At 34.4% G+C, this 26,853-nt stretch overlaps 2 protein-coding genes across 5 annotated transcripts in view; both read right to left on the reverse strand.

Annotated features, from left to right (window-relative positions):
* Positions 1–14,838, reverse strand: part of LOC132734792 (arginine-glutamic acid dipeptide repeats protein-like) — a 158,638-nt gene extending 143,800 nt beyond the window's left edge. For all 4 annotated transcript variants that reach the window (XM_060721645.1, XM_060721643.1, XM_060721644.1 and 1 more), the window contains exons 1-4: positions 14,701–14,838; positions 12,247–12,345; positions 11,079–11,280; positions 3,459–3,529 (exon numbers count right to left, since the gene is read on the reverse strand). In XM_060721645.1, the coding sequence (XP_060577628.1) occupies positions 3,459–3,529; positions 11,079–11,280; positions 12,247–12,309 (336 nt within the window). In that variant the 5' untranslated portion in view covers positions 12,310–12,345; positions 14,701–14,838. The remainder of the gene's footprint in view (positions 1–3,458; positions 3,530–11,078; positions 11,281–12,246; positions 12,346–14,700) is intronic.
* A 6,000-nt stretch (positions 14,839–20,838) lies between these two features.
* Positions 20,839–23,028, reverse strand: LOC132734804 (complement C1q tumor necrosis factor-related protein 3-like). The gene is made up of 2 exons (XM_060721658.1): positions 22,637–23,028; positions 20,839–21,626 (listed from the first exon to the last, which is right to left on the reverse strand). Exons 1-2 carry the CDS (start codon positions 22,704–22,706, stop codon positions 21,154–21,156), a joined length of 543 nt encoding a protein of 180 aa, XP_060577641.1. The 5' UTR covers positions 22,707–23,028; the 3' UTR covers positions 20,839–21,153.
* Positions 23,029–26,853: the final 3,825 nt, after the last annotated feature.

Genomic DNA, 26,853 nt, shown 5'->3' on the forward strand with positions numbered 1-26,853 from the left:
ACCAATTTCCAGGATACTTGGATCAAAATAGTAGCAACTAGAGTGTTAACAAGATTTTTCTATTTTTAGCTCCGGTGACCTAGTTTCACATGCGATTTCGAACTCATCCAAGCAATTACCTAGACAAACATCCTGACCAAGTTTGATGATAATTGAGTCGAAAATGTGACCACTAGAATGTTAACAAGGTTTTTCCATATTTGGGCGGTGTGACCTAGTTTTTCATCCAAGATGACCCATGTTCGATCTTGACTTAGAAATCATCAAAACAAACTTTCAGACCAATTAACAGAATATTTGGATCACAACAGTAGCCACTAGAGTGTTAACAAGATTTTTTCTATTTTTAGCTCCTGTGACCTAGTTTTTCATCCGAAATGTCCCATGTTCGATTTATTCCCAGCAATGACCTAGACAAGTTTCCTGACCAAGTTTGATGACAATTGAGTTCAAAATTGTGACCACTAGAGTGTTAACAAGGTTTTTTCTATTTTTAGCTCCTGTGACCTAGTTTTTCATCCGAGATGACCCATGTTCGAACTCATCCGAGCTATCACCTAGACAAGCATCTTGATCAAGTTTGATGATGATTGATGCAAAAATGTGACCGCTAAAGTGTTAACAAGGTTTTTCTATTTTTAGCTCTGGTGACCTACTTTTTCATCCGAGATGACCCATGTTCGAACTCATCCAAGCTATCAACTAGATAAGCATCCTGACCAAGTTTGATGATGATTGATGCAAAAATGTGACCACTAGAGTGTTCACAAGGTTTTTTCTATTTATAGCTCCGGTGACCTAGTTTTTCATCCGAGATGACCCATATTCGAACTCATCCGAGCTATTATCTAAACAAGCATCCTGACAAAGTTTGATGATGATTGGGTCAAAAATGTGACCACTAGAGTGTTCACAAGGTTTTTCTATTTTTAGCTCCTGTGACCTAGTTTTTCATCAGAGATGACCCATGTTCGAACTCATCCAAGCAATTGACTAGACAAGCATTCTGACCAAGTTTTGATGATGATTGGTTCAAAAATGTGACCACTAGAGTGTTCACAAGGTTTTTCTATTTATAGCTCCTGTGACCTACTTTTTCATCCGAGATGACCCATGTTCGAACTCATCCAAGCTATCACCTAGACAAACATCCTGACCAAGTTTGATGATGATTGGGTCAAAAATGTGACCTCTAGAGTGTTCACAAGGTTTTTCTATTTTTAGCTCTTGTGACCTAGTTTTTCATCCGAGATGACCCATGTTCGAACTCATCCGAGCTTTCAACTAGATAAGCATCCTGACCAAGTTTGATGATGATTGAGGCAAAAATGCGACCGCTAGAGTGTTCACAAGTAATTGTGGACGGCCGGACGGACGACGGACGACGGACGACGGACGACGGACATTCACCGATCCTAAAAGCTCACCCTGAGCAAGCTCAGGTGAGCTAAAAAGGGGGTGATTTTCAAAATCTAGGGGTGCCAATATAAACTGCCAATGTTAAATCGTCTGCATTAAGTTTACACTGAGGCGTTCAACCGATGAAATATTTAAAACGAAAATATTCAATTAAGGCAGCAGAAGTTGTCCTCCCTTAATTTATGAACGAAAACAAATTATTATAGAACTGTCACGATTGACTATCAAGGGATTGACAACACAAACAATCGACCTATCTTTTACGTCTAGATCGTAGCCAAGCTAGGATTTCTTGATTATTTACTACACTAAACTGGCGCCATACTGTCAGACCTAGCACACTAGTTCCGGTAGGTACGAAACATTCCGTTAATTTCCATCAACTCACGTAACCAGTACCAAACGGTACTAAATTATTATAATTAGCTTACAGTTACCTCCCTTCAGTTTCCGGTGTAAATGTAACAGAACAACCAAATAAAATGCGAGATGGAATTATGCTTGCTAGGGATCACTTTATTTCCAGAACTTTTTACAATTTTATTAACTTTTTTTAGATGCGCGATTTTCACTCACATGATTTTGAATTGTGCGCAATCTTTGAAATATTAGCGTGAATCGCGCAATCGCGCGTCCTAGAATAGACACTGCCTTTAACCCCTTAACCCCAAAATCATAGGGGTCATCTGCTGGTCATGACCAATCACCATACCAAGTTTGAAGTTCCTAGGCCTAAGGGTTCTTTAGTTATTGATCGGAAACCGTTTTTACCTAAGAGGTCAATGTGACCTTGACCTTTGACCCTTGACCCCAAAATCAATAGGGGTCATCTACTGATCATGACCAATCACCATCTCAAGTTTGAAGTCCCTAGGCCTAAGGGTTCTTTCATTATTGATCGGAAACCGTTTTTACCTACAAGGTCAATGTGACCTTGACCTTTGACCCTTAACCCCAAAATCAATAGGGGTCATCTGATTGGTCATAACCAATCACCATACCAAGTTTGAAGTTCCTAGGCCTTAAGGTTCTTTAGTTATTGATTGGAAACCGTTTTTACCTACAAGGTCAATGTGACCTTGACCTTTGACCCCTTGACCTCAAAATCAATAGGGGTCATCTACTGGTCATGACCAATCACCATACCAAGTTTGAAGTTCCTAGGCCTTAAGGTTCTTTAGTTATTGATCGGAAACCGTTTTTGCTTTCAAGGTCAATGTGACCTTGACCTTTGACCCCTTGACCCCAAAATCAATAGGGGTCATCTACTGATCATGACCAATCACCATACCAAGTTTTGAAGTTCCTAGGCCTTAAGGTTCTTTAGTTATTGATCGGAAACCGTTTTTTGCTTACAAGGTCAATGTGACCTTGACCTTTGACCCTTGACCCCAAAATCTATAGGGGTCATCTACTGATCATGACCAATCACCATACCAAGTTTGAAGTTCCTAGGCCTTAAGGTTCTTTAGTTATTGATCGGAAACCGTTTTTGCTTTCAAGGTCAATGTGACCTTGACCTTTGACCCCTTGACCCCAAAATCGATAGGGGTCATCTACTGGTCATGACCAATCACCATACCAAGTTTGAAGTTCCTAGGCCTTAAGGTTCTTTAGTTATTGATTGGAAACCGTTTTTGCTTTCAAGGTCAATGTGACCTTGACCTTTGACCCCTTGACCCCAAAATCAATAGGGGTCATCTACTGGTCATGACCAATCACCATACCAAGATTGAAAGTCCTAGGCCTAAGGGTTCTTTAGTTATCACTCGGAAACCATTTGGTCTACGGACCGACGGACCGACAGACCGACGGACCGACAAGTGCAAAGCAATATACCCCCTTTTCTTCGAAATGGGGGCATAATAACATCCACTAATATATTCATGCACTTTTCATGGAACCTTCAATGCATTATTTTCATCACATCTTTCATGAAAAGTGGCGTCTTGTCCCTTAATGAGAAGAAGGCTACAGTTTGCAGGCTACACAATCAAGCTAGTGTTTATACATGCAAAAATAGACAAGAGAAAACTTACCACACTGAAATCCTGTATCGCACAGATGAAGTATGCGTTGTTTTGTCTGTTATTTTCTATGTAAACATGATCTGAAATACATCATAGAAACATATACATTATAACAGCATTAACAGGTCTAATAAAATAGCAAATTTTGTATAATTTATATACCAGATAAAGCTAATGTAACTTACATGGTTTTTGTGTAAATAAGTAATGAGCCTAGAAATAAGGTAATTTCTTTAAACATTGTTGCTTGACTTGTAGAGTCAGCAGTCATATAACAAATTGATTTAAAAAAAATGCTTAAATTAGAGTAATTTTCTATTAAGCATATCTTCAACCCTTTCCACCCTAAATAAGTAAAACAGACTTGTCCATCTTTCATTCAAGATAAAACCATTCATCATTTTTACTGGAAATCTTCAAAACTTGTATCAATTGACTGTATGGGAAACAGTGCTGACCATGATTAGTGGGACATACAGACAATCTTTGTCACAAGAATCAGTTTGCTTACAAAAACAACAATTTTGCCAAGGGTCAAGGGGGTTATTTTATCCTGCTACTGTCAATATCATCAGCCGGATAAAGCCTTGCTGGATAAACTTTTCTTGCATAACAGACTGGCATTTCCGTTAGTTTTACCCATGCCGGAAATTTCATCTGGCATGGGGGGTTCCAGATGAGTCGCGTGCTGTACAATGGCACGATAAAGATGACGTCATTTTACCGTTATGAATGATTTTGTAATTCATACGCTGTTGAATGAAAGTAGTTACGGTTGTAATGATATAAATTTTCATTGAAAATAAAGATAAAGAATTTAAAATATAATGGAATATGGTAGAATATGCAAGAAAAAATATCTGACATATGTTTGCGGTTCAGATCAGAATATCCGTCCCTCGGTCACCCGCCCATGGGCGGTAACTCGGCAAGCCTCGTTACCGCCCAATGGGCGGGTCACCTCGGGACGGATATTCCGATCCGAACCGCAAAATATGACAGATATTATTAATCTATCTCCAGTCAGTACGTCATATGATGACGTCAACTGTTTAGCAGAAAAACAAAACTTCATAGAGATGCTATTTTATCGGGGAAAAGTAAGAATAAAACCATTTAATTAGTCTAAAAACATAATTAAAAGCAGGATAAATCAAATACATGGTTGATGTCAGAATGGAGAAGCTCGCCAAGATACACTTTCTCCCTCACCGGATAAACCTTCTCCATCCCGACATCTACACATGTACCATGTGTTCTCTATTTAATCTATGGACTGAAAATACAATCAATTTTAAAAGCATTTCAACCTATGATATGGATTACTGATCTGTTAATTATGAAAACCATGTTTTTATTTGCAGTCAAATTAACACTTAAAGTCAAAGCAATTCAGATGCCCTGCCTATATTTCATATTTCAGGCACAAATAGGCACCAGAGTAGACACAACCAACTTTCCATGAGATAGTTGAATAACTCAGATGCCTTGCCTATATTTCAGGCACAAACAGGCACCGGAGCAGGCACATCAACATTTCATGAAGAGCTAGCTGGACAGCTTCCTCACATGAAATAATCTTAAGTCCCTCCCTGGCAGGATTTGAACTCACAGAAGTCAGGGACAAATTTATTATAATTTCAAATAACTCAATGTAACCACTACTTGACAAAGTCAGTCGCTGAACCATTTTATGAGCCAAAAACATGTACATATATAGTCTAATAAAATAGCACTGAATGTGCATCATTACACATTGACATTTCCATAAAGCTATATTGATCATCAATCAATAACAATACATTGTAATTTGTAAATACAGTTTACCATTACTTTATACCAGATGTTTTACACACGAATAAACTTTTTTTTCATGTGTAAACAGCTGCTAAAATATATTTTCTGGATGAAATTGAAAATTACTCTTATGTTCTATATTATTATACTTATGGTCACAGTTGTTTTAATGAAACAAATAATTTCTTCCTACATTTGTAACTGGATAGTGAAAATTGCTTCTTGTAATACCTTTTTTGTTGATGTTCTTTTTAGGGATATTTGTGTATCTTTGTAACATTTAAAAACTATTTCAAATCCTATCCAAATGCGTGTGATAATAATTTCAAAATTACTTTAATTGATGTTCAAATGTGTGTAGTAAAGGTGTATATAAATTCCTGCGTTAATACATCAAAATATTTTATACAAGAGCTGTCCGTAAGACAGCGCGCTCGACTTTTTTATTGCTTGCCAATAAAAAAAGTTTTTGCAGTAAAAGGCAATACAAGAATCTCTGTATTTTTAAAGTGAACTAGTTGTTTGATACCCTTGAATATTACAGCAATGTTTATATGACATAATTTATGGTAAAGTGAACAAGTGGATAGGAATGAATTTTTTTAGATTTTTTAAGTTTTTTAGTGCTTGCCTATAATACAAAACATTGACAGTTAAGGGCCATAATTCAAATAAAATCTTTGACAGAATTACCTTCTCCTGGACATGTTTTGGGAATCATGATTGTAAACAAGTATTCCAACTTTCAAATTAATATCTCAAACAGTTCAGTCAAAAAGTGGACTGGTACTAAAAACTTAACCAAGATTCTAAGTCGATAAAAGGCCTTAATTTTTTAAAACAAATCCTTGACAGAGTTACCTTCTCTTGCGTACAGATGGGGGTAATGATGTGAAATAGCATTAAAAGTTTCAAAGCAATATCTCAAAGGGTTTTAAGGCAATAAGTGGATTTTTACCCATATTCAATGTATTTTCTAAGTCAAAAAGGGGCATAATTCTGTCAAAAACCTTGACAGAGTTATGTCTCTATTGTCTGTTGATGAAGGTCGTGATGGTAAACAAGTATGGTCAGTTTCAAAGCAATACCTCCAATGGTTTTGAAATAAAGTGAGGTGGTACAAAAAACTTAACCAAGCTCAATACACTTTCTAAGTCAAAAAAGGGCCATAATTCTGTCAAAAACCTTGACAGAGTTATGTACTCTTGTCTGTAGATGGAGGTTATGATGGTGAACAAGTATGGTAAGTTTCAAAGCCATACTTGTAATACTTCTGAAATAAAGTGGGGTGGTACGAAAAACTTAACCAAGGTGTGACGCCAACGCCGACGCCGACGCCGGGGCGAGTAGGATAGCTCCCCTTTTCATAGAAAAGTCGAGCTAAAAATGACTAATAATTTTGAGGTTTTTTTTATCTGTTTACATGAACTTAAGCACACTGACTTTTTACAATTTCCCCCTAAAAAATTCACCACACTTACACCTGTATATACATTTTTGTAAGGCAATTGTAACCCCCATTTCCATAGTCATCCCCTCTCCAACAGGGGCAATGCAGAAAGATAATGGAAGACATTAACCAACTCGGAGTTTCTGTTATTCTAATTTTTCATTGACTGAGTTTCTTAAATGGAATTGTCCAGCTTCTATTTTTGAAACTGTCCATTATCACTGTCCATTTCAGGGGATTCTATTTTTAGAACTGTCCATTATGATTTTTAGGGATATCAAGATGAAAATTTGAAGTTGGTCAGCAAACAATATTAAACTTATCAACTTAAACTTTGTTATATGGCAGAGCTTTATAGTGGTGGCAATGCCTTATTTATGTATCTTTCATTCCCAGCAAGGTTGAAGCATAAGTTCTAGAACTATACACTACTTTTAACAAATCATAATTTCAGGAGCAGGTACATCTCTTCAAATTCATTTTTTATCACAACTACATATTTTCATGTTTTTATTATATATAATTAACGACCAGGTTGTCACGATATAACACCATAATTTACCAGTATATCAGAAAATATAATATTAAAAGAAACCCGATTCCCTGTGGATGGAAAACTCTCTTTTCATATTGTGATTTGATAGCAGATTTGTTATAGAATTATCCTCTCCATTTTAATTGATCGGTGTTGCATTCAATTTTAATATAAATTGAGCCGCGCCATGACAAAACCAACATAATGGGTTTGCGACCAGCATGGATCCAGACCAGCCTGCGCATCTGCGCAGTCTGATCAGGATCCATGCTATTCGCTTACAAACCCTATTACAAGTAGAGAAACTGATAGCGAATAGCATGGATCCTGATCAGACTGCGCGGACTGGTCTGGATCCATGCTGGTCACAAACGCATTATGTTGGTTTTGTCATGACACGGCTCAATTTACCATTTTTTATACCCTACAGACAGTTTACATATCATTTTTTTAACAATTACTTGGAACACATATCTTTGGGGAAAAAATTAAAACAAGAGGGCCATGATGGCCCTGAGGTCGCTCACCTGTATATAGGCCCCCCAACGTTGCAGGGCCAATTTAACCCAAGGGCTTTTAAACTCGGTAGACACCCATAAGAAGATGTTTCATGCTAAACATCTAAGCTCTAGCTCATTGGGCTTTTTGAAAGAAGATTTTTTTAAAGTTTTTACTATACACATATAGTTAAAAACAATGACACCCCTGGGGCCGGGTCAGTTTTGACCCCAGGGCTTTTATTTAAACAAACTTTGTAGACACTTACTAGAAGATGTTTCATGCTTAATATCTAAACTCTAGCTATTTGGGTTTTTTCAAAGAAGATTTTTTAGTTTTTGCTATACAAATATAAAGAAAATCAATGACCCCTGGGGCGGGGCCAATTTTGACCCCAGGTCTTTTATTTGAACAAACTTTGTAAACTGTGACTCACTAAAAGATGTTTCATGCTTAATATCTTAACTCTAGCTATTTGGGTTTTTTCAAAGAAGATTTTTTAAGTTTTTAATATATGCATATAGGGAAAATCAATGATCCCCCTGGGCGGGGCCAATTTTGACCCCAGGGCTTTTATTTGAACAAACTTGGTAGACACCCATTAGAACATGTTTCATGCTAAATATCTTAGCTTTAACTCTTTTGGTTCTTTAAAAGAAGATTTTTTAAGTTTTTACTATATGCATATAGGGAAAATCAATGACCCCCTTGGGTGGGGCCAATTTTGACCCCAGGGCTTTTATTTGAACAAACTTGGTAGACACCTATTAGAACATGTTTGATGCTCAATATCTTAGCCATAGCTCTTTGAGTTCTTTAAAAGACGATTTTTAAGTTTTTACTATATGCATATAGGGAAAATCAATGACCCCCTGGGGCGGGGCTAATTTTGACCCCAGGGCTTTTATTTGAACAAACTTGGTAGACACCCATTAAAACTTGTTTCATGCTAAATATCTTAGCTGTAGCTCTTTTGGTTCTTTAAAAGAAGATTTCTTAAGTTTTTACTATATGCATATAGGAAAAATCAATGACCCCCGGGGCGGGGCCAATTTTGACCCCAGGGCTTTTATTTGAACAAACTTGGTAGACACTTATTAGAACATGTTTCATGTTAAAAATCTTAGCTCTAGCTCTTTTGGTTCTTTAAAAGAAGATTTTTAAGTTTTTACTATATGCATATTGGGAAAATCAATGACCCCCCCGGGGCAGGGCCAATTTTGACCCCAGGGCTTTCATTTGAAGAAACTTGGTAGACACCCATTAGAACATGTTTCATGCTAAATATCTTAGCTCTAGCTCTTTTGGTTCTTTAAAAGAAGATTTTTTAAGTTTTTACTATATGTATATAGGGAAAATCAATGACCCCCGGGGCGGGGCCAATTTTGACCCCAGGGCTTTTATTTGAACAAACTTGGTAGACACTCACTAGAAGATGTTTCATGCCAAATATCTAAGCTCTAGCCCTTATGGTTTTTTAAAAGAAGATTTTTTAAGTTTTTACTATATGTATATATGGAAAATCAATGACCCCCCGGGGCGTGGCCAATTTTGACCCAAGGGCTTTTATTTAAACAAACTTGGTAGACACCTTTAAGAACATGTTTGATGCTAAATATCTTAGCCATAGCTCTTTGAGTTCTTTAAAAGTAGATTTTTTAAGTTTTTACTATATGCATATAGGGAAAATCAATGACCCCCCGGGGCGGGGCCAATTTTGACCCCAGGGCTTTTATTTGAACAAACTTGGTAGACACTCATTAGAACATGTTTCAGGCTAAATATCTTAGCTCTAGCTCTTTTGGTTCTTTAAAAAGAAGATTTTTTAAGTTTTTTACTATATGTATATAGGGAAAATCAATGACCCCCGGGGCGGGGCCAATTTTGACCCCAGGGCTTTTTATTTGAACAAACTTGGTAGACACTCACTAGAAGATGTTTCATGCCAAATATCTAAGCTCTAGCTCTTATGGTTTTTTAAAAGAAGATATTTAAAGTTTTTTTCTTTCGGTTGCCATGGCAACCAGAGTTCTGCATGGAATTAAATTCTTTGAACAATTTTTAAAGGTGACCACCAAAGGAACATTCCTGTGAAGTTTGGATGAAATTGGCTTAGTGGTTTATGAGGAGATGTCATTTAAAGTAAAAGTTTACGGACGGACGGACGGACGGACGGACGACGGACGGACGCCGGACGAAAAGCGATCACAAAAGCTCACCCTGTCACTTTGTGACAGGTGAGCTAAAAACAGAACGCTCCAGACTTTGTCATATGTTTAACTATAGAGAAAGTACACATGATCCTAGAAATTTCCTATATCACACCTTTACGTCCTTTTCTTATTTGGCTCCTGTCTGAACTTACTCTGAAGTGACAACGAAACATGTATACTTATACATGTTTTAAATGACAATCTATAATAGCTATTTGTGAGAGAAGCCTTAAAATATCACTTAGCCTTAAAATATCACTTTATAATAAGCCTAGAAATATCAATTAGCCTTAAAATATCACTTAATTAGCCTAGAAATATCAATTAGCCTTAAAATGTCACTTTATAATTAGCCTAGAAATATCAGTTAGCCTTAAAATATCACTTAATTAGCCTAGAAATATCAGTTAGCCTTAAAATATCACTTAATTAGCCTAGAAATATCAATTAGCCTTAAAATATCACCTAATTAGTCTTAAAATATCACTCAAAGTATCATTTTTATGAAATTCAGGCTAAACTTCAAAGAGCAACCACAATGTGTTCCTCACATCAAAGAATTTCAAATATTGGAAGGGAATAACCTGGATTTATAAGACAGGAGATGCAAAGCATATATAAAATATATCACAACAAAGGTAATATTTATGCTGCCTCGTTTTGTTAAGTTTATCTGCTATAATTCCTGATGTAAAATCCACGCATTGATCAACTTTCAATGAGATAAGAATAACATTCAATTATCCGAAACTCTGAAAATGTGGGTTTTCCTAACCTAATACTTGGGTACAAACAGCCTTTTACTGTTATAGCTTAACGGTGCACTTCCTGCCACAATAAATTTGTCAACCTGTTGTGCATGTTTTCGAAGCTGTTCTGTAACAGTTTGTTTGTACCTATGGATAAGCGGTGAAAAACCTAACATATTCTTAATACCGGAGTAAGGCTATTAATAACAAAGTCCCTTGTAAACAAAGTCTTGTAAATGTTAATTATGGTAATGTTACCAATTCAAGGAAACTAACTGGTCTATAATAGAAATTAACAAAATAAGCTAATTTACTTCTGAAATAATCTAGTTAAAGAAGTTTTTAAAGCACGGAATATATTTGTGTACATATTATTGAAATACTAACCATTTGGTGAGTAAGTAATGCCTCTTTCTGTTGTGAATGATGTAATTTTATCTCCTTTCATGGTAAGTGACCCTGATGACCTTCCTCTACGACCTTTCCGTTTGACCTTGACCCCAAGGCCGTCTTTATTTTCCTTCTCAGCATTTTCTTTGCTATTAACAGAGGACGGCCTCTCAGTCTTTTTACTCTCACAAGGTTCAGTCTGCAATCATAAAAGTAAAGTTATACTTATCAATAAATTAATAACTGAGATAATGGATATTTAACTATTAGATATAAGCTATATCACTCATAGTCATATTCAAATAACCCACTAAATAACCTTTTTCAGAAGAGGAGAAACCTTCCAGCAAGCAAGCCCTCATCTGGAGCCATTATTTAATTTATTATTCAATAGTCAATTCATTTATAACTTACTGCATAGCAACGCTCATTTCATTTGTAAATTTGTTTTCTTGTTGCAACTATATTATAATGGTCATATGGTGACTTTACAGGTGGAAGAAGACCCCTGTTATAATGCAGTGCAAGGCACCTAAACTATTAAAACCACTGACCTTCCATAAAATAGCTGGATATCTTTTTCACCTGATGGGATTCAAACCCGCAGCAGTGTGGGGAAAGTGATTTGAAGTCAGCGACCTTAAACTGTGCTACATCAACAAATCAGCAACAAAAATATCCACAGTCAAACAGAAATAGGTTACACCGTGTTTGATCAATGATTATGGTAGTTTTGTCCTCATTTCTTTTACATTATACAGAATTTACATGGAAATGATAATATTATATTATTGTTATAATGAGGGATATCATAAGGTATGCATAAATCCACCAAGTTACATCCTAGCAGTGATCTTCCTTCTTATATAACAGACTCCTATAAAAGACCTCTTCCCAATTGCAATTTTCTTTACAATCATACAGTTTTCCTAAAAATCTGAACTTACATCAGCTTATTTACTTCCAAAATTAGTTATTTAAGTGTTATTTTTTCGCAAAATCAAGAGGCTAAGGCCTCTTCCCAATTAAATGAGAAAAACACATTGTTAGTATAAAAGTTGCAAGTTTCCCAATTTTTAACAAAACATCACTGAAATTCCCAATTCCATGGGTATGGGTCATTTTCCCAAAATCTTGGGGGGAAAACCTAAAAAGTTTTAAGTACCTTTATATTTTGGTCATCTGAATGTGAAGGTTGTTCATCTAGACTGTCAGATTCTACATCCATCTCTTTATTATATAAACAGATCACAAATAGTTCATCCTGAAAAACATCAGATAATAACATACAGTTCATAAATGCTACATTTCAGGTTATTAAAAATGTAATACTTCATAATTCTCAAATTTCATTATAAAGTAAAGTTTAATTATGATATCATTTATGTAACTATGTATGCAATTATCATTTATGTACATGTATGTGTATAATATATTATTGTCCTCTCACTAAAAATACACATCTTCATACTCAGGGCTCTCACATTTAATTAAACCTTCAGCCTGCTTGGCAGCAACAGATTTAACCCATGCAACCAGTGGCAGTTCCATCTAATCACGGTCTGTACTGAGTGCATATTTTGAAAATTTCACCAAAAAAAATGATAACTGGTTTTGTCTCATTTGAGAATGGGTCCGGGCTTATTTATTGTGAAATAAGTACTGTAAATTTGTGAAAATAGTGCTGATTATTGCAAAAAAGTTAAAATAATGTGTTAAAAAATGCCTAGATTGATAAAACGTAAAATAAAATACCGGTATTGGTTGTTTCCCCTCCTGCTATCTAGATTATAATTTTATCATTGTTATATCCACAATTAATAGGGTTAAGCAGGACTTCTTTATCATTGGGGTAATTTCACAACATTAAAGGGGTCAAATCATGCAGAGTTTGATATCATATTTATTAACCTAAGCTATGTTTATATTAATATTTCAGCAAGTGACAGAGACAATTTCTGATATATGAGTCACCTGTGGAGGATGAGTGATGAGTGAGCATTTAACCATTCCATTTAATACTTTTTTTATGGTCTTATCATAAATCTTAACTAATTAAAGGCAGAACTAATATCACTCAGGTAAATACTTGGTTAACTTCTGTGATTTCTGATAAAGGCCGGACAAGTTAAGCAAGGATACATTTATAAGTAACATATACAAGTACTTGTAAATAAGTTAAGCAATGCTAAGCAATGATTGCACTAACTTGATAATGTGCTAGCTCAAAAGAAGCTCCTACACAAATGTTACGTATAAAGTTGCTTTTTTGTAAATAAGGCACAGGTCAGTCATCTGTAATACTAAGAGTAAGAACAACATTTAGTCTATACTTTGAATGTAAGACCAGTAATGCCCTACAAAAAAGTCTCTTCATCCAATGCAAAAATTATACAATCTAATAATAAAATTCCTTTCCAACATTCCACCCCTCTAAAGTCCAGACTTAATGCTGGTAAAACTATACCCCTTGCTAAATTCTGTCCAAAAGTAATTTTATTTAAACCTCTGCACAATGCAGAGTGGAATATAAATGGAAGGAAAAAAGCTTGATGACCCCCGAAGAAAATGATTAACTAATAACTTTAACTATACAAAGAGCTGTCATTGATTCAGTGTGAAGCATATTAACGACATATTGATATCTGATGACAAACATCAAAAATACACCAATTATATCAGTTAATTACAAAAAATAACTTGTCTGTCATTCACTTTCATACATGTTTTTCAAATGATTTCAGTAAAATACATGTTATGTTCATTGTCTTGTTTATAAATGCACATTGCATGAATTTTTTATTTTTTCCCTGTCACTGTCAGGCCATTTTTTTGTCATCACTGTTATCTACATATTTCCATTATGCAACAACAGCATAATAGCATAGTGTTTGACATGGACCCCTAGCTGCTTCTGTATAGGCCTATCATACTGTGTTATCAATGTATTTTCGTAATTTTGTGAATTTTAATTAATAAATTTGAGCTAATGGACTAGGTATGGATTATTGATGGACAGAAAAATATTGACGAAACATCATTATTGTTTCCATCGATAACAGATCTATACATGCATAATATAAATCTAAATAATTGGAGCCAGTATGAAAACAGTTTTTCTTGTCATTTAAAATTGAACAATATTAAGTTAAATTGCTACATTTTGCACAATAAAAAATTGTACTAGGGTCAAACTTTTTTCATGCGTTCCTCATAGAATTGCTACTAAAAACAACAATTTTCAATATTTAAAATAATTTAACTTCTCAGAATCTCACAAGAGTAACGTCCCTTGGTCATTAAAAAACATTTTTTTCTTCATTATTTACGATGGTTAAATATCGAATTTTGCTTCCCATACTTTAATTGACTGATTACCTAACAGATTGTCATCAAACTTAAAAATAAGAAAAAAATATTTAATGTTTTGAATTTAAAAAAAAAATGAGATATCTAATCTGTCATTCGCCGGCGAATTTTCTAAACTGAAATTCTTTTGTTCAAAACCCCGGAAAATTATGGCGAATTCTACAATATGCAGCAGAATCGGCTATCCCTTTTCAGCTGAAACAATGGACAAAATATGAAATTACACATGTACAAAACATAATTGACTTACATGCAGTGTATATGCAAAAAATCACATGTCAAATTTTGAGATAAAATTTGTCAACTTTCCAAAATCCGCCATGTGCCCTTCCTTTAACTCCGCCCATTTTACATCGACCAATCAAAGCACGCCATTGATCAACTTGCCTTCCGTTTAAAGGGAGGTAAAGCAATGTATCATAAGAATCAAATCTTCCGGTACAAGTTACTTTCCCTGATTGATATCTACAAGAGAAACAAATGCATACTATGGAAAGCCATGACTGTCTGATATTGTTCTTTTTCAATTTATGTAACCATTTGGATAATATATGAGTTCACTTCGACTATATATGAATTGAAAACACCTTCTTATTCAACCGGAATCCATTGTATTAATCCACAGTTACAATATATGAAACCATACCGTCAGTGTATGAAACCGAGTTAGCAATATATAAGTCGATTTTCTCAATATATGATTCCAATTCTTCAATATATATTACCAAAGTAGCCATGTATGTAACCAGATGTCCTTATATGAAACCGAATTATCAATATATTAATTCATTTTTCAATATATGAAACCAATGTATCAATTTATGAAACCAAAGTAGAAATATATAAGTTGGTTATTACATTATATGATACCAATTCTTCAATATATGGTACCAAAGTAGCCATATATGGAACCAGATGTCCTGATATGAAACCGAATTATCAATATATTAGTTCATTTTTACAATATATGAACCAATTTATCAATGTATGGAACCAAAGTAGCAATATATGAGTTGGTTATTACATTATATGATACCAATTCTTCAATATATGGTACCAAAATAGCCATATATGGAACCAGATGTCCTTATATGAAACCGAATTATCAATATATTAATTCATTTTTACAATATATGAAACCAATTTATCAATGTATGGAACCAAAGTAGCAATATATGACTTGATTATCACTTTATATGATACCAGTTCTTCAATATATGGTACCAAAGAAGCCATATATGGAACCAGATGCCAAAATTATCAATATATTAATTCATTTTTACAATATATGAAACCATTTTATCAATGTATGGAACCAAAGTAGCAGCTAGTATATAAGTTGATGTTACATTCTATGATAGCAATTTTCATTATATGGAACCAAAATAGCCTATTTTCAAGTCAACAATTTAAAGGCCGAGGTCACTGGGTTCTGTTATTACAATGCATACACTTTTTCATGAAATCAATTATTATTTGACTGAATATTAAACTTTGTGAGGTAGAATAACCTTGATATGTCCTACTGGCCATGCCTAATTTTTAATCAAAGTAAAGGTCGAGATGAACTTATTTTTTAAATATGTTTTTGTTAATGGTCAGTACGACTCAATAGCTAAATTATGACATACAACTCCTACAAATATAACGATACGTTTGCCTGCCCAGCCCATTTTAAGTGAATGTGACGTTAAATTCAAATATTTCCTTATTCAGAAAATGTGCAGTATGCAGTCAGTGAAGCACGCTGTTCTTTAAACAAGGAATATTGGCGCGAAACTGTAAATACCGGTGCAAGGATAAAATACAGCCTTTAAAAAAAGTCCCGTCAATATAATGACATTTTGGTTCAATATATTGCTACTTTGGTATCATATATTGAAGAACTGGTATCATATAATGTGAAAATCAACTCATATATTGCTACTTCGGTTACATATATTGATAAACTGGTTTCATATATTGTAAAAATTGATTTAATATATTAATAATTTGGTTTCATATAAGGGCATCTGGTTCCATACATGACTTACTTGGATCCATATATTGAAGATCTGGTATCATATAATGTGATAATCAACTATATATTGATACTCCGGCTCCATACATTGATAAAATGGTTTCATATATTGTTAAAAATGAATTAATATATTGATAATTTGGTTTCATATAAGGACACCTGGTTCCATACATTGTTACTTTGGTTCCATATATTGAATAATTGGTATCATATATTGTAATAACCAACTCATATATTGATACTTTGGTTCCATACATTTGATAAAATGGTTTCATATATTGTAAAAATGAATTAATATATTGATAATTTGGTTTCATATAAGGACACCTGGTTCCATACATTGTTACTTTGGTTCCATTATATTGAATAATTGGTATCATATATTGTAATAACCAACTCATATATTGATACTTTGGTTCCATACATTGATAAAATGGTTTCATATATTGTCAGAGACATAGATTAACATCTAAGTCTCTGATATTGTAAAAATGAATTAATATATTGATAATTTGGTTTCATATAAGGACACCTGGTTTCCATATATTGTTACTTTGGTTCCATATATTGAATATTGGTATCATCATATATTGTAAATAACCAACTCATATATTGCTTACTTTTGGTTCCATTACTTGATAAAATGGTTTCATATATTGTAAAAAATGAATAAATATATTGATAATTGGTTTTCATATAAGGACACCTGGTTTCATACATTGCTACTTTGGTTCCATATACAAATGTATTGAATAATTGGTATAACCAATTCATATATTGATACTTTGGTTCCATTCATTGATAAAATGGTTTCATATATTGTAAAAATGAATTAATATATTGATAATTCGGTTTCATATAAGGACATCTGGTTCCATACATGGCTACTTTGGTACCATATATTGAAGAATTGGAATCATATATTGAGAAAATCAACTTATATATTGCTAACTCGGTTTTCATACACTGACAGTATGGTTTCATATATTGTAACTGTGGATTAATATAATGGATTCCGGTTAAATAAGAAGGTGTTTTATATTCATATGTAGTTGAAGTGAACTCATATATTATCCAGATGGTTAAATAAATTGAAAAAGAACAATATCAGACAGCCATGGCTTTCCATAGCATACTGTTACAATTTTATCCTGCTACTGTCTATATCATCAGCTGGATAAAGCCTTGCCGGATAAACTTTTCTTGCATCCCAGACAGGATTATCTACCGTTTACACCGGTGCTAGAAAACTCTGTCTTACACCCCCCATGTAAGACAAGTCTCGTGCTGTAAATGACGTCATTGACGCGCGCCTTTTATGAATGAATCGTGTTTCTTATGATGACGTCATTTTTCCGTTATGAATGAAGTTGTAATGTTCATACGCTACTATAAGAAAAAAGTGCGTAATGAGAATATCAGTTTTCATAAAATTCTGTTCCGAAAAATAAATTGACATGTAATATGCAAGAAAAAGAATCAAACACCGGCTGTTGGTACAGACTGGAATATCTAGCTCTCGGGTAACTGTTTAGCGGAAACTCGGCAGAGCCTCGTTACCGCTGTAAACAGTTACCCTCGAGCTAGATATTCCGGTCTGTACCGGCAGCCGGTGTAAGATTCTTATAATCTATCTCCAGTCATTACGTCACATGATGACGTCACATGTTTAGCAGCACAACAAAACTACATTTAGATGCTATTTTATCGGGGAAAAGTAAGAATTTAACCATTTAATTATTCTAAAAACATGATAAAAAGCAGGATAAATCAAATACATGGTTAATGTCGGGATGGAGAAGATTTATCCGGTTCGCTGCGAAAGTGAATCTTGGCTCGCTAAAGCTCGCCAAGATACACTTTCTCGCTCACCGGATAAACCTTCTCCATCCCGACATCAACCATGTATTTTCTATATACATTCTTCCACAGTTTTTCCTAACATTACGTGTTGCTTAAAAGGTATTAAAAAGAAGAAAGACCCTGAAATATATTTAACAAAATCAGATAATTTGTCGACGAACACTCAAGTCGACTTGCGTACTCGCAGCTGAACAAGTCACAAAGAAGGCGAAAACTATGATCAGCTCCAGAGAATTGATGGGTTTGTTGTTTTTTTAAATAGAACTGGGATGTACTATATCGTATGTTCAAGAATAGAAAAATGGTATTTTTATTCAAGATTTTTATTTTATGATGAATATTATTAGTATCCATTTCTTATGTAGGGTATTTATCCATAGTCGTAGATGCCTGCTTAACTTCATTGTTCTTCAGCACTAGTATAAAAGGAACGTGGCCTCATTGGAACTTACTACATGTATGTAGTTCATACGAGATACACATGCGAATTTCGTGAATTTCATGAACATATAAAGTCGCTGGCGTTGCATAATACTCAGGTAATCAGTAAGGCATACCCGTGAATATCGTGCATTTTTCAAATAGTCATGTAGAAAACTTGTTAATAAAGGTAATATTTACTTTGTGGCCACTTAAGTCAAGGATCAATAATTGTATTGTGTTTTTGTTACTATTTTTATTCTTTTGCGCCATTCAGTGTTAAAGACACCGGTGCTAGGCGGCGCAAGAAACGGCACAATATTCATGTTCTTTCAAACTAAAGCTCGAGCTCTTGTAGGGTCACTACCATGCTTCAAACGATACCAGCACTGGTTCGTCGAGACAGTAGATTCGAGAATAGTTGAAATAAGTCACAAGCTAATAAGCCCTGTTTTGACAATCCATCTTAATCGGATCGAATTCTAACTAAGAATCGCACAAAAATCCTGACGACTCCAGCCAACAAAAGTGAAAATATTAAATATCTCACCTTTTGATTGCAACCAGCTGAGGCAATACAAATTAAAGGAACGCCACTGAGGTCCAAACGTCTTGATTTTCTTACATAGATGAGCTGGGGCACTTAATACACTTAATACAGAAAGATATGCAAAAGATAATTAAGAAATATAATCCGAAATATATTGAAAATCTTATTGTTTGCCCGATTTGATTGAAAATCGTTGTAACGCTTTTCAATTTTGGGTCATTTTCACATTAGGAATCATCGACTCTAATCCCTCGACCACGGAGGCGGTACGATGATGCACCTTTCATCAACACTAAAGAATTTGACTCAAAGGTCTTCCTCCACCAGTAAAGCTAAAAAGTCTCCGGGTTTGACTTGAAACTCAACAAATCATTATAATTATTTATTGGTATCTGCAAACATTTTATTTTCTTCATGAAAAAGAAAACCAATACCTCAATTCTTATGGAAGAAAGAAAACAATTTATGTCCTCAAACCTTCCTTTGCACTCAAAAGCAGTATTTGATTGATAATGAGAAGTCCACCAGAGATAAAGAATTGTTTTTGTTTTATTTTTAACATGATACCTCAAAATGCACGTGGACTTAATCATGATAAATAGTTACAAGTCTCCTAGTTTAGAAAGTTGATTTCCCCGAGTCTCCAAGGATTTTACAACCGAGTCTCGAAGGAAATTCGTGAATTTCTCTGGGTGTCCTTTATCTTAGACCATCCACAGTGTGTAAGATGATAAACGTCACAGTTTACAAGGACGAACACTCCTACAAATCAGGAATTTCGCATGAATGAACTTCTGAATGCTTTAAGGTTACACAAAATGTTTTACCCAAATTACTGTGTGCTTAAAGATGCTATACTATAAATTTATAAGTGGGAGATCATCGTTCAAGAAAGCGACCACAACTCAAATTTCATGTGACCCTTATTCATGTGATCAATGATTAAAACCACCATCTCAATTGTCTATGGTGCTTGTTTCAACAAAACTTACTCTCTTGAATCTTATTTTGATGTTACGGATGTCAACAGACCCATGCCCGATTCATTCCTACGCTACTGAAGAGTGACACAAAACTCTTTTCTTGGTCATTAGTTCTTTCTTGTCTATATAAATGACTTTCCGAGTATGTGTTAAAATCAAAGTTCCCCATCTGTGAAGAAAGAAGACCCCAGCCTCAGAAAACAAAACGACTTAACACGAGTAATGCTCCTGTGTTTACTCGACATTGGGTTGTGTTGGTCTTGATGTGAGAATCTCATGGCGTTTAACTTGAGACAAAGTAAATTGCATAGTGTTAAATATGAAAAACAAAATCAGCAAGGAAGGTCGGCATTGAATGAATGCATCCCCACAAAGGATCACGACAAGGAGCCCTGCAGGACAGCAAACAGGACAGGGTCAATAAATTATTTAGGAAAAGTCAATTTAATGGAACAGAAATATCCGAAGAAACAATTTTTATGTGAAAAGGGGCTTTTACTGAGTAATCTGGTGTACATGGAGAATTTTTAGAACCTCAACACAAGAAAGCGAGCCTGTATCTTAATTTATTTGCATAATATATATCACACAAATGTATAATTTATATAATAACATGAAATTCAATCATTAAAATGGCAATATAACTAACATGAATTGCACGAAAACTAATGTCTCAATCTCAAGTTCTCTGTACAATATATTAACATAAACACAAATTGCCAAGGTTTCTCTTAAAAGAAAGAAAGAAACAAAGATATTAAAAAGAAACAAATACAAACAAAAAACAAATACAAAAAAATCAACAACAAACAAACAAAAAGAAAACAAAGACAAAGACAATGGCTAAAGAACTATTTTTTATGAATCTCACAAAGTACTTTGTTTTTCAACTAACCCCCCAGAAAATGATATGTAATATGTCTCTTTCATTTGGCATATCTCTGACGGCTTGGTTGTATTCATCACCCAAACTGTTCCATCTTTGTCTAGACTCATAACAACAGCCACTGTCTTTGTTTCAAGGCTTCCAACAGTTTGTGCCATTTCTTTAACCATGGTTTCGTTTACTGGGTCACTTTTTTGTATAAAGCATATAGATGTTTTAAGTTTTTCAGCACTTGTCGTCGTCACAAAGAACACATATATGCCCTTGAAAGGGGCTGTAAATCTGCCGGTCCTTTTGTCATAGCTTTTGTCAATGTTCGAGTCAACTTTGTCAAAGATAATAGCGCGGTATGACATGACCTTTGACACACACTTAGAAAGATGAGCAGAAAACTGCAGTGTATATGTTGTAGGGACATATCGCTTGGCAGGCCTGGGTACAATTTCCTCGTCATCTGAAAATATATATAAAAATGATACAATATTGAAATTAACAAAATGAAATTTAAAGAGAGGAAAATCAATTTTCAAATCCTCAACATCTCTTCACGAATCTGGAAGAATGACAACAAGACATATACACGCCGAGGATGAAATATAGAAACATTGACTGAACGTGCGGGGAGTGATTTTACGGCCGCAACACTGCTTAAACAACACTAAAGTAAACTGAAGTATAAAAATAAAATGTACTAGTAATTACAATGATAAAATTCATATTTTAGCATTATCATGAACTGCTACTATCTTTCCTCGCTTGATCCTTAATAATATGTAAGGATTGTGATAATGTGGAAAAGGGGGAGAACCCCGAGAGAAATTAGAAGAAATACAATAGTTAAACAATGCAAATTCGGTTTTATTGAGTCCGATTGTGGCAGATACATCCATTTATAATGCACCGTAGCACCGACTTCTGTGGTATTCAATCCTTTATGTACCCTAACACCGGTTGAAGCGGTATACAGTCCTTAAACAACTAAACAATTAAACAATCTTTTTTAACTGTGACAGGACACCAAACATAAATGGTTTTAAAAAATAAAAATGAAAGTCACCATTCAGACTCTTATGCTTTTCCAGAGGCAAAAAGAAGAATTTTGCAAAATCATAAATTGTACAAAATAAGTTTTAAAATGGATCAAAACGTCATTAACAAATTAATAATACGGTTTTAGAAGTTTTATCATTTCATATTTTTAACATTGAAAATAAATATTGAAGATTATGCATGATGTGATCTATTTTTAAAATAATATCATGTATCAGCATTCCACAATGCCGTTAAAGATACTGCACAGATAATGCACAGATAATGCACATACAAAAGAAGAATCTAACTTAATTCTATTAAGAAAGACTCGTGTATCATCCTTTAGTATCTTAACACAATTAAGCAGCAAATGTGCAACATACGGACCAATTAAATCATGCTTTAACTAAGTAGAAAGAGGCAGGTACTCACCGTCTGATGTGGTTATCTCCCCGCTTTCACAATCCGACATGTACTGCTTTAAATGATTTGAAAGTGACATTGTTTATTGACACAATGTCTTTATCTTACACCATCTGGTTCCTATGTAGTTCCAGATTACACAAAATCATGCATTTGACATACATTTCATATACACATAACCTACAAAATTGTATGAAGTAGCACACGTACACAGCTTGTTCGCTAGGTGAATTTATTTTTAGAATCATTTTCCCAGTCTCTATTACAATGTGGCAAGGTTTTATATCAATTATTAAAGCTTTGAAAGTGATCAATAAATGATTTGAATTGATTTGTTTTATTTAAAATTCATTGCATTTCATGTGCTTGAAAAATAAAAATGTATTTGTTTTATATACTATCCTTAGTTGTCAACGAAAAAAAAAACACACACAAATAACACACTCAATTAAATAAAAGTGTATGCTCTTTTTGTAAACAGATTCATGGTGTAAGCCAACGAAATATATATAATTATATATTGTTTTGTTTGTTTGTTCACATCGACACAGTATAGGTCATATCGCGACGTTCCAGCTTTAGTGCATTATTTCAGGCACGAACGGGCACCTGAGTAGAACCACCGACGTTCCATAAGCTAGCTGAATAGCTTCCTGACATGAAAGAATCCAAAGTCCCTGTCGGTATTCGAACCCACAGCGGTGAGGGGCAAATGGTTTGAAGTCAACGACCTTAACCACTCGCCACGGACGCCCCAAATATATAACATAACATATAATAACATGTTTTTTTTTCAAGATTAAAATTTTAGAATATATCTTTTTGTTCAGTATGTGCTTTGATGGAAAAATATATAAACTTATTTGAATGACTTTTATTAACAAATATGTAACACTTGTGCTTGAAACAATTATAATGGAACCATTGTAATAGTAACAACATTAATAAGTAGATGATAAAAGATGCTATTTAATTACGGTCTGAGTCTCCTAATGGTCAGAATTGCAATCTAGCAAAATCCAATGCTAGTTCTTTACTGTGCTCAATAAGACACTGTTATGTGAATTTATTATAAACTTTTACCGTCAGTAAATGTAGTTATTGTTACATTTGTCCCCCTTCTCCCAAAAGTCAAAAAATCACTCTGACATCAAATAGATAAAATATCTTTTAAAAACTAAATAAAAAGGAAATTTCATTTTAAATGTGTTCATGTTACAATACTGCATTACACACGAACACTTAAATTAAAAATTGTTGATCCCAATTAAAACAAGCAAATTCGTTGAATTTATATCCCCCGCCGAGTACTGGTTATTATTAACACAACAACTGAAGACATAAGGCTTTATTTATATATTAATCATGGCATAAACAGTAATATTCTTTGAACTTGATAAATATTCAGGGCAATAACAGAGCCATAACTTTGTGTTAAATAGTAAAATCTGGAAATGCCAATGAGATGTATGCATACTACATAACTAATCAAGGGCTATAAATCTGAGTTATAAGTATCTGACTGGAACAAGGCGACTATATGCACATCTCCTCTTAGTATCCAATAAAGTTTCATTGAATTCCAGCCAGTAGTAGCAAAGAAGTAGCGAGGAAACAAATATTTTTCTATATGGATACTGCATAACTAATCAAGGGCCATAACTCTGAGTTAAAGTGTCTGACCCGAACAAGCCGACGATATGCGCATTATTGAAGGTTCCCATAAAGTTTCGTTGAATTCCAGCCAGTAGTTGCAGAGAAGTAGTGCGGAAACGATTTTTACTCTATATGCATACTACATAACTAATCAAGGGCCATAACTGTGAGTTAAAGTGTCTGACCGGAACAAGCCGACGATATGCGCATCTCCTCTTGGTATTGATGATTCCCATAAAGTTTCGTTGAATTCCAGCCAGTAGTTGCAGAGAATTAGTGCGGAAACGATTTTTACTCTATATGCATACTACATAACTAATCAAGGGCCATAACTCTGAGTTAAAGTGTCTGACCCGAACAAGCCGACGATATGCGCATCTCCTCTTGATATTGATGATTCCCATAAAGTTTCGTTGAATTCCAGCCAGTAGTTGCAGAGAACTACTCCGGAAACGATTTTTACTCTATATGCATACTACATAACTAATCAAGGGCCATAACTCTGAGTTAAAGGGTCTGACCGGAACAAGCCGACGATATGCGCATCTCCTCTTGATATTGATGATTCCCATAAAGTTTCGTTGAATTCCAGCCAGTAGTTGCAGAGAACTACTCCGGAAACGAAATTCGGACGGACGGATGGACGGACGGACGGACAACGCCAAAACTATATCCCCCTCCCAATTCCATCGGCGGGGGATAAAAATTAGTACATCATCCACTCCTACAATATAATTATATTAGTTGATGATAAGTACATCATCCTTCCCTACAATATTGATTATATTAAACCCCAGTCACACTAGAGCTTACGATTACTTGCGACCACCGGCGACTTGTAAAACTGACGATCATCAGCGATTGTCTGCGACCGAAACCATTTTTTGCACAGATAAATTTACTTTTGCGAGTATCGTAAGACAAGTCACCATTGACAATCGCACGACAGGTCATACGTAAACGTACGATGGTCTCAAGATTGCCTGGGATTACTTACGACTACCCGTGACATAACATGCGATCACCTACAACTTGTCGTACGACCATCACACGATTACTAAAGACTACTTAAGATTATCAGTGACTAGTGGCAATTTGTAAAGACTGTCGTTATATTGTCGCACTTCCGAACGACCATCGTGCGACAGCCTTAAGACCTTATAAGATCAAGTTAGCGACCTGTTTGATCGCAAGGAGGTTTTTGTGCAAGCTCAAAAACCTCTCTACGACTGAAATTGGTCGTGGGACCTAAATAAGATAACCTGCGACTGTCAAAGATCATCGATGATCGTCGTAAGACGTTTTAAAGATTGTCCGCGACCAGAGGTCACTGGTGATCGTGAACTGGTCTTAACTTGTCGTAAGCTCTAATGTGACTGGGGCTTAAGTAGATTATTAGTACATCATCCTTCCCTACAATATTAATTATATTAGTAGATGATTAGTACTGTTCACCCCTACAATATTAATTATGTCCGAAGATGATAAAATATCCTATTTAAACAATATTATTGGTCTAATAAAACGTTCATCTAAACAATAATATATAGTTTGATAAAAAACATCACTTTATTATACAGAATTATGTACAAACAAGACCAAGAACGGAAAAGAAGAGTTTACAAATATAATGTCATGAAAAGACGACTACAAATCATAATATGAAACCAAATAGCAACATTTATCCCGCTTTGATTTGTAAATACAAGAAAATAAATGCATTATATTAACCTACTGGCTTCGATTACATACAATTGGTTTAAAATCACAAAAGAATGAGTATGTCAATTTTCACTAGCTAAAACTTATTGACATGATTGAAGGACACAAGCTAGAAAGTATTCAGTTACACAACAAAATTCTAAGGAAAGGACTATGTACACTAACACCGTAATACGTTACAGAATAACAGCCTGACAATAACAAATAAAATCATAGGTTATATGTTGTTTCAAGAGATTATTAAACAATTTCCCAATAAAACTATAAGGACAAATTAAAATGACAGCTATGAAACTGAAATTATGGAAATGACCTATTCATGTCTTGAAATGAAACAAGAAATATCTTTAAAAAAGATAATCGGCGTAAATTCAGTGCAAAATGTCTCATAGCTTTAGAATATTTTTAAAATTAATGATATTTATTCTTTATAACAATATAAATGTCTAAATTGAAATATATTTGGTGGTTACTAGTATAATCTATGACAGTTGTCTAAACTTAGCTGAAACATGTATGCTCCTACAATGTCAACAAATTAGTCATGTTTTTATAGATGCTAGAAGCTTTTTTTTCACCGTGACTTTTGACTACTGGTTTCAAAGTCAATACCAGATAATAACCAACCACACTACCAAATTTAGAGACTGCAAAGGCCACAATCAGCTGACAACTTGAATTTTATTGTTAAATAATATTAACTTATATGTATCTGACCTTCAATTTGTAAAAGCACTTCTGTGCATAAAATGCTGCAATTATTAGGTCATGATAATAACACCAAAATCTTTTGTTGTTTATATCTTTTATTTATGAAAGAATACAAACTGTAATAAACAATCAATGGA

Source organism: Ruditapes philippinarum, unplaced genomic scaffold (assembly GCF_026571515.1).
Source record: "Ruditapes philippinarum isolate M1 unplaced genomic scaffold, ASM2657151v2 ctg1067_1_1_1_1, whole genome shotgun sequence".
Taxonomy (NCBI): domain Eukaryota; kingdom Metazoa; phylum Mollusca; class Bivalvia; order Venerida; family Veneridae; genus Ruditapes; species Ruditapes philippinarum.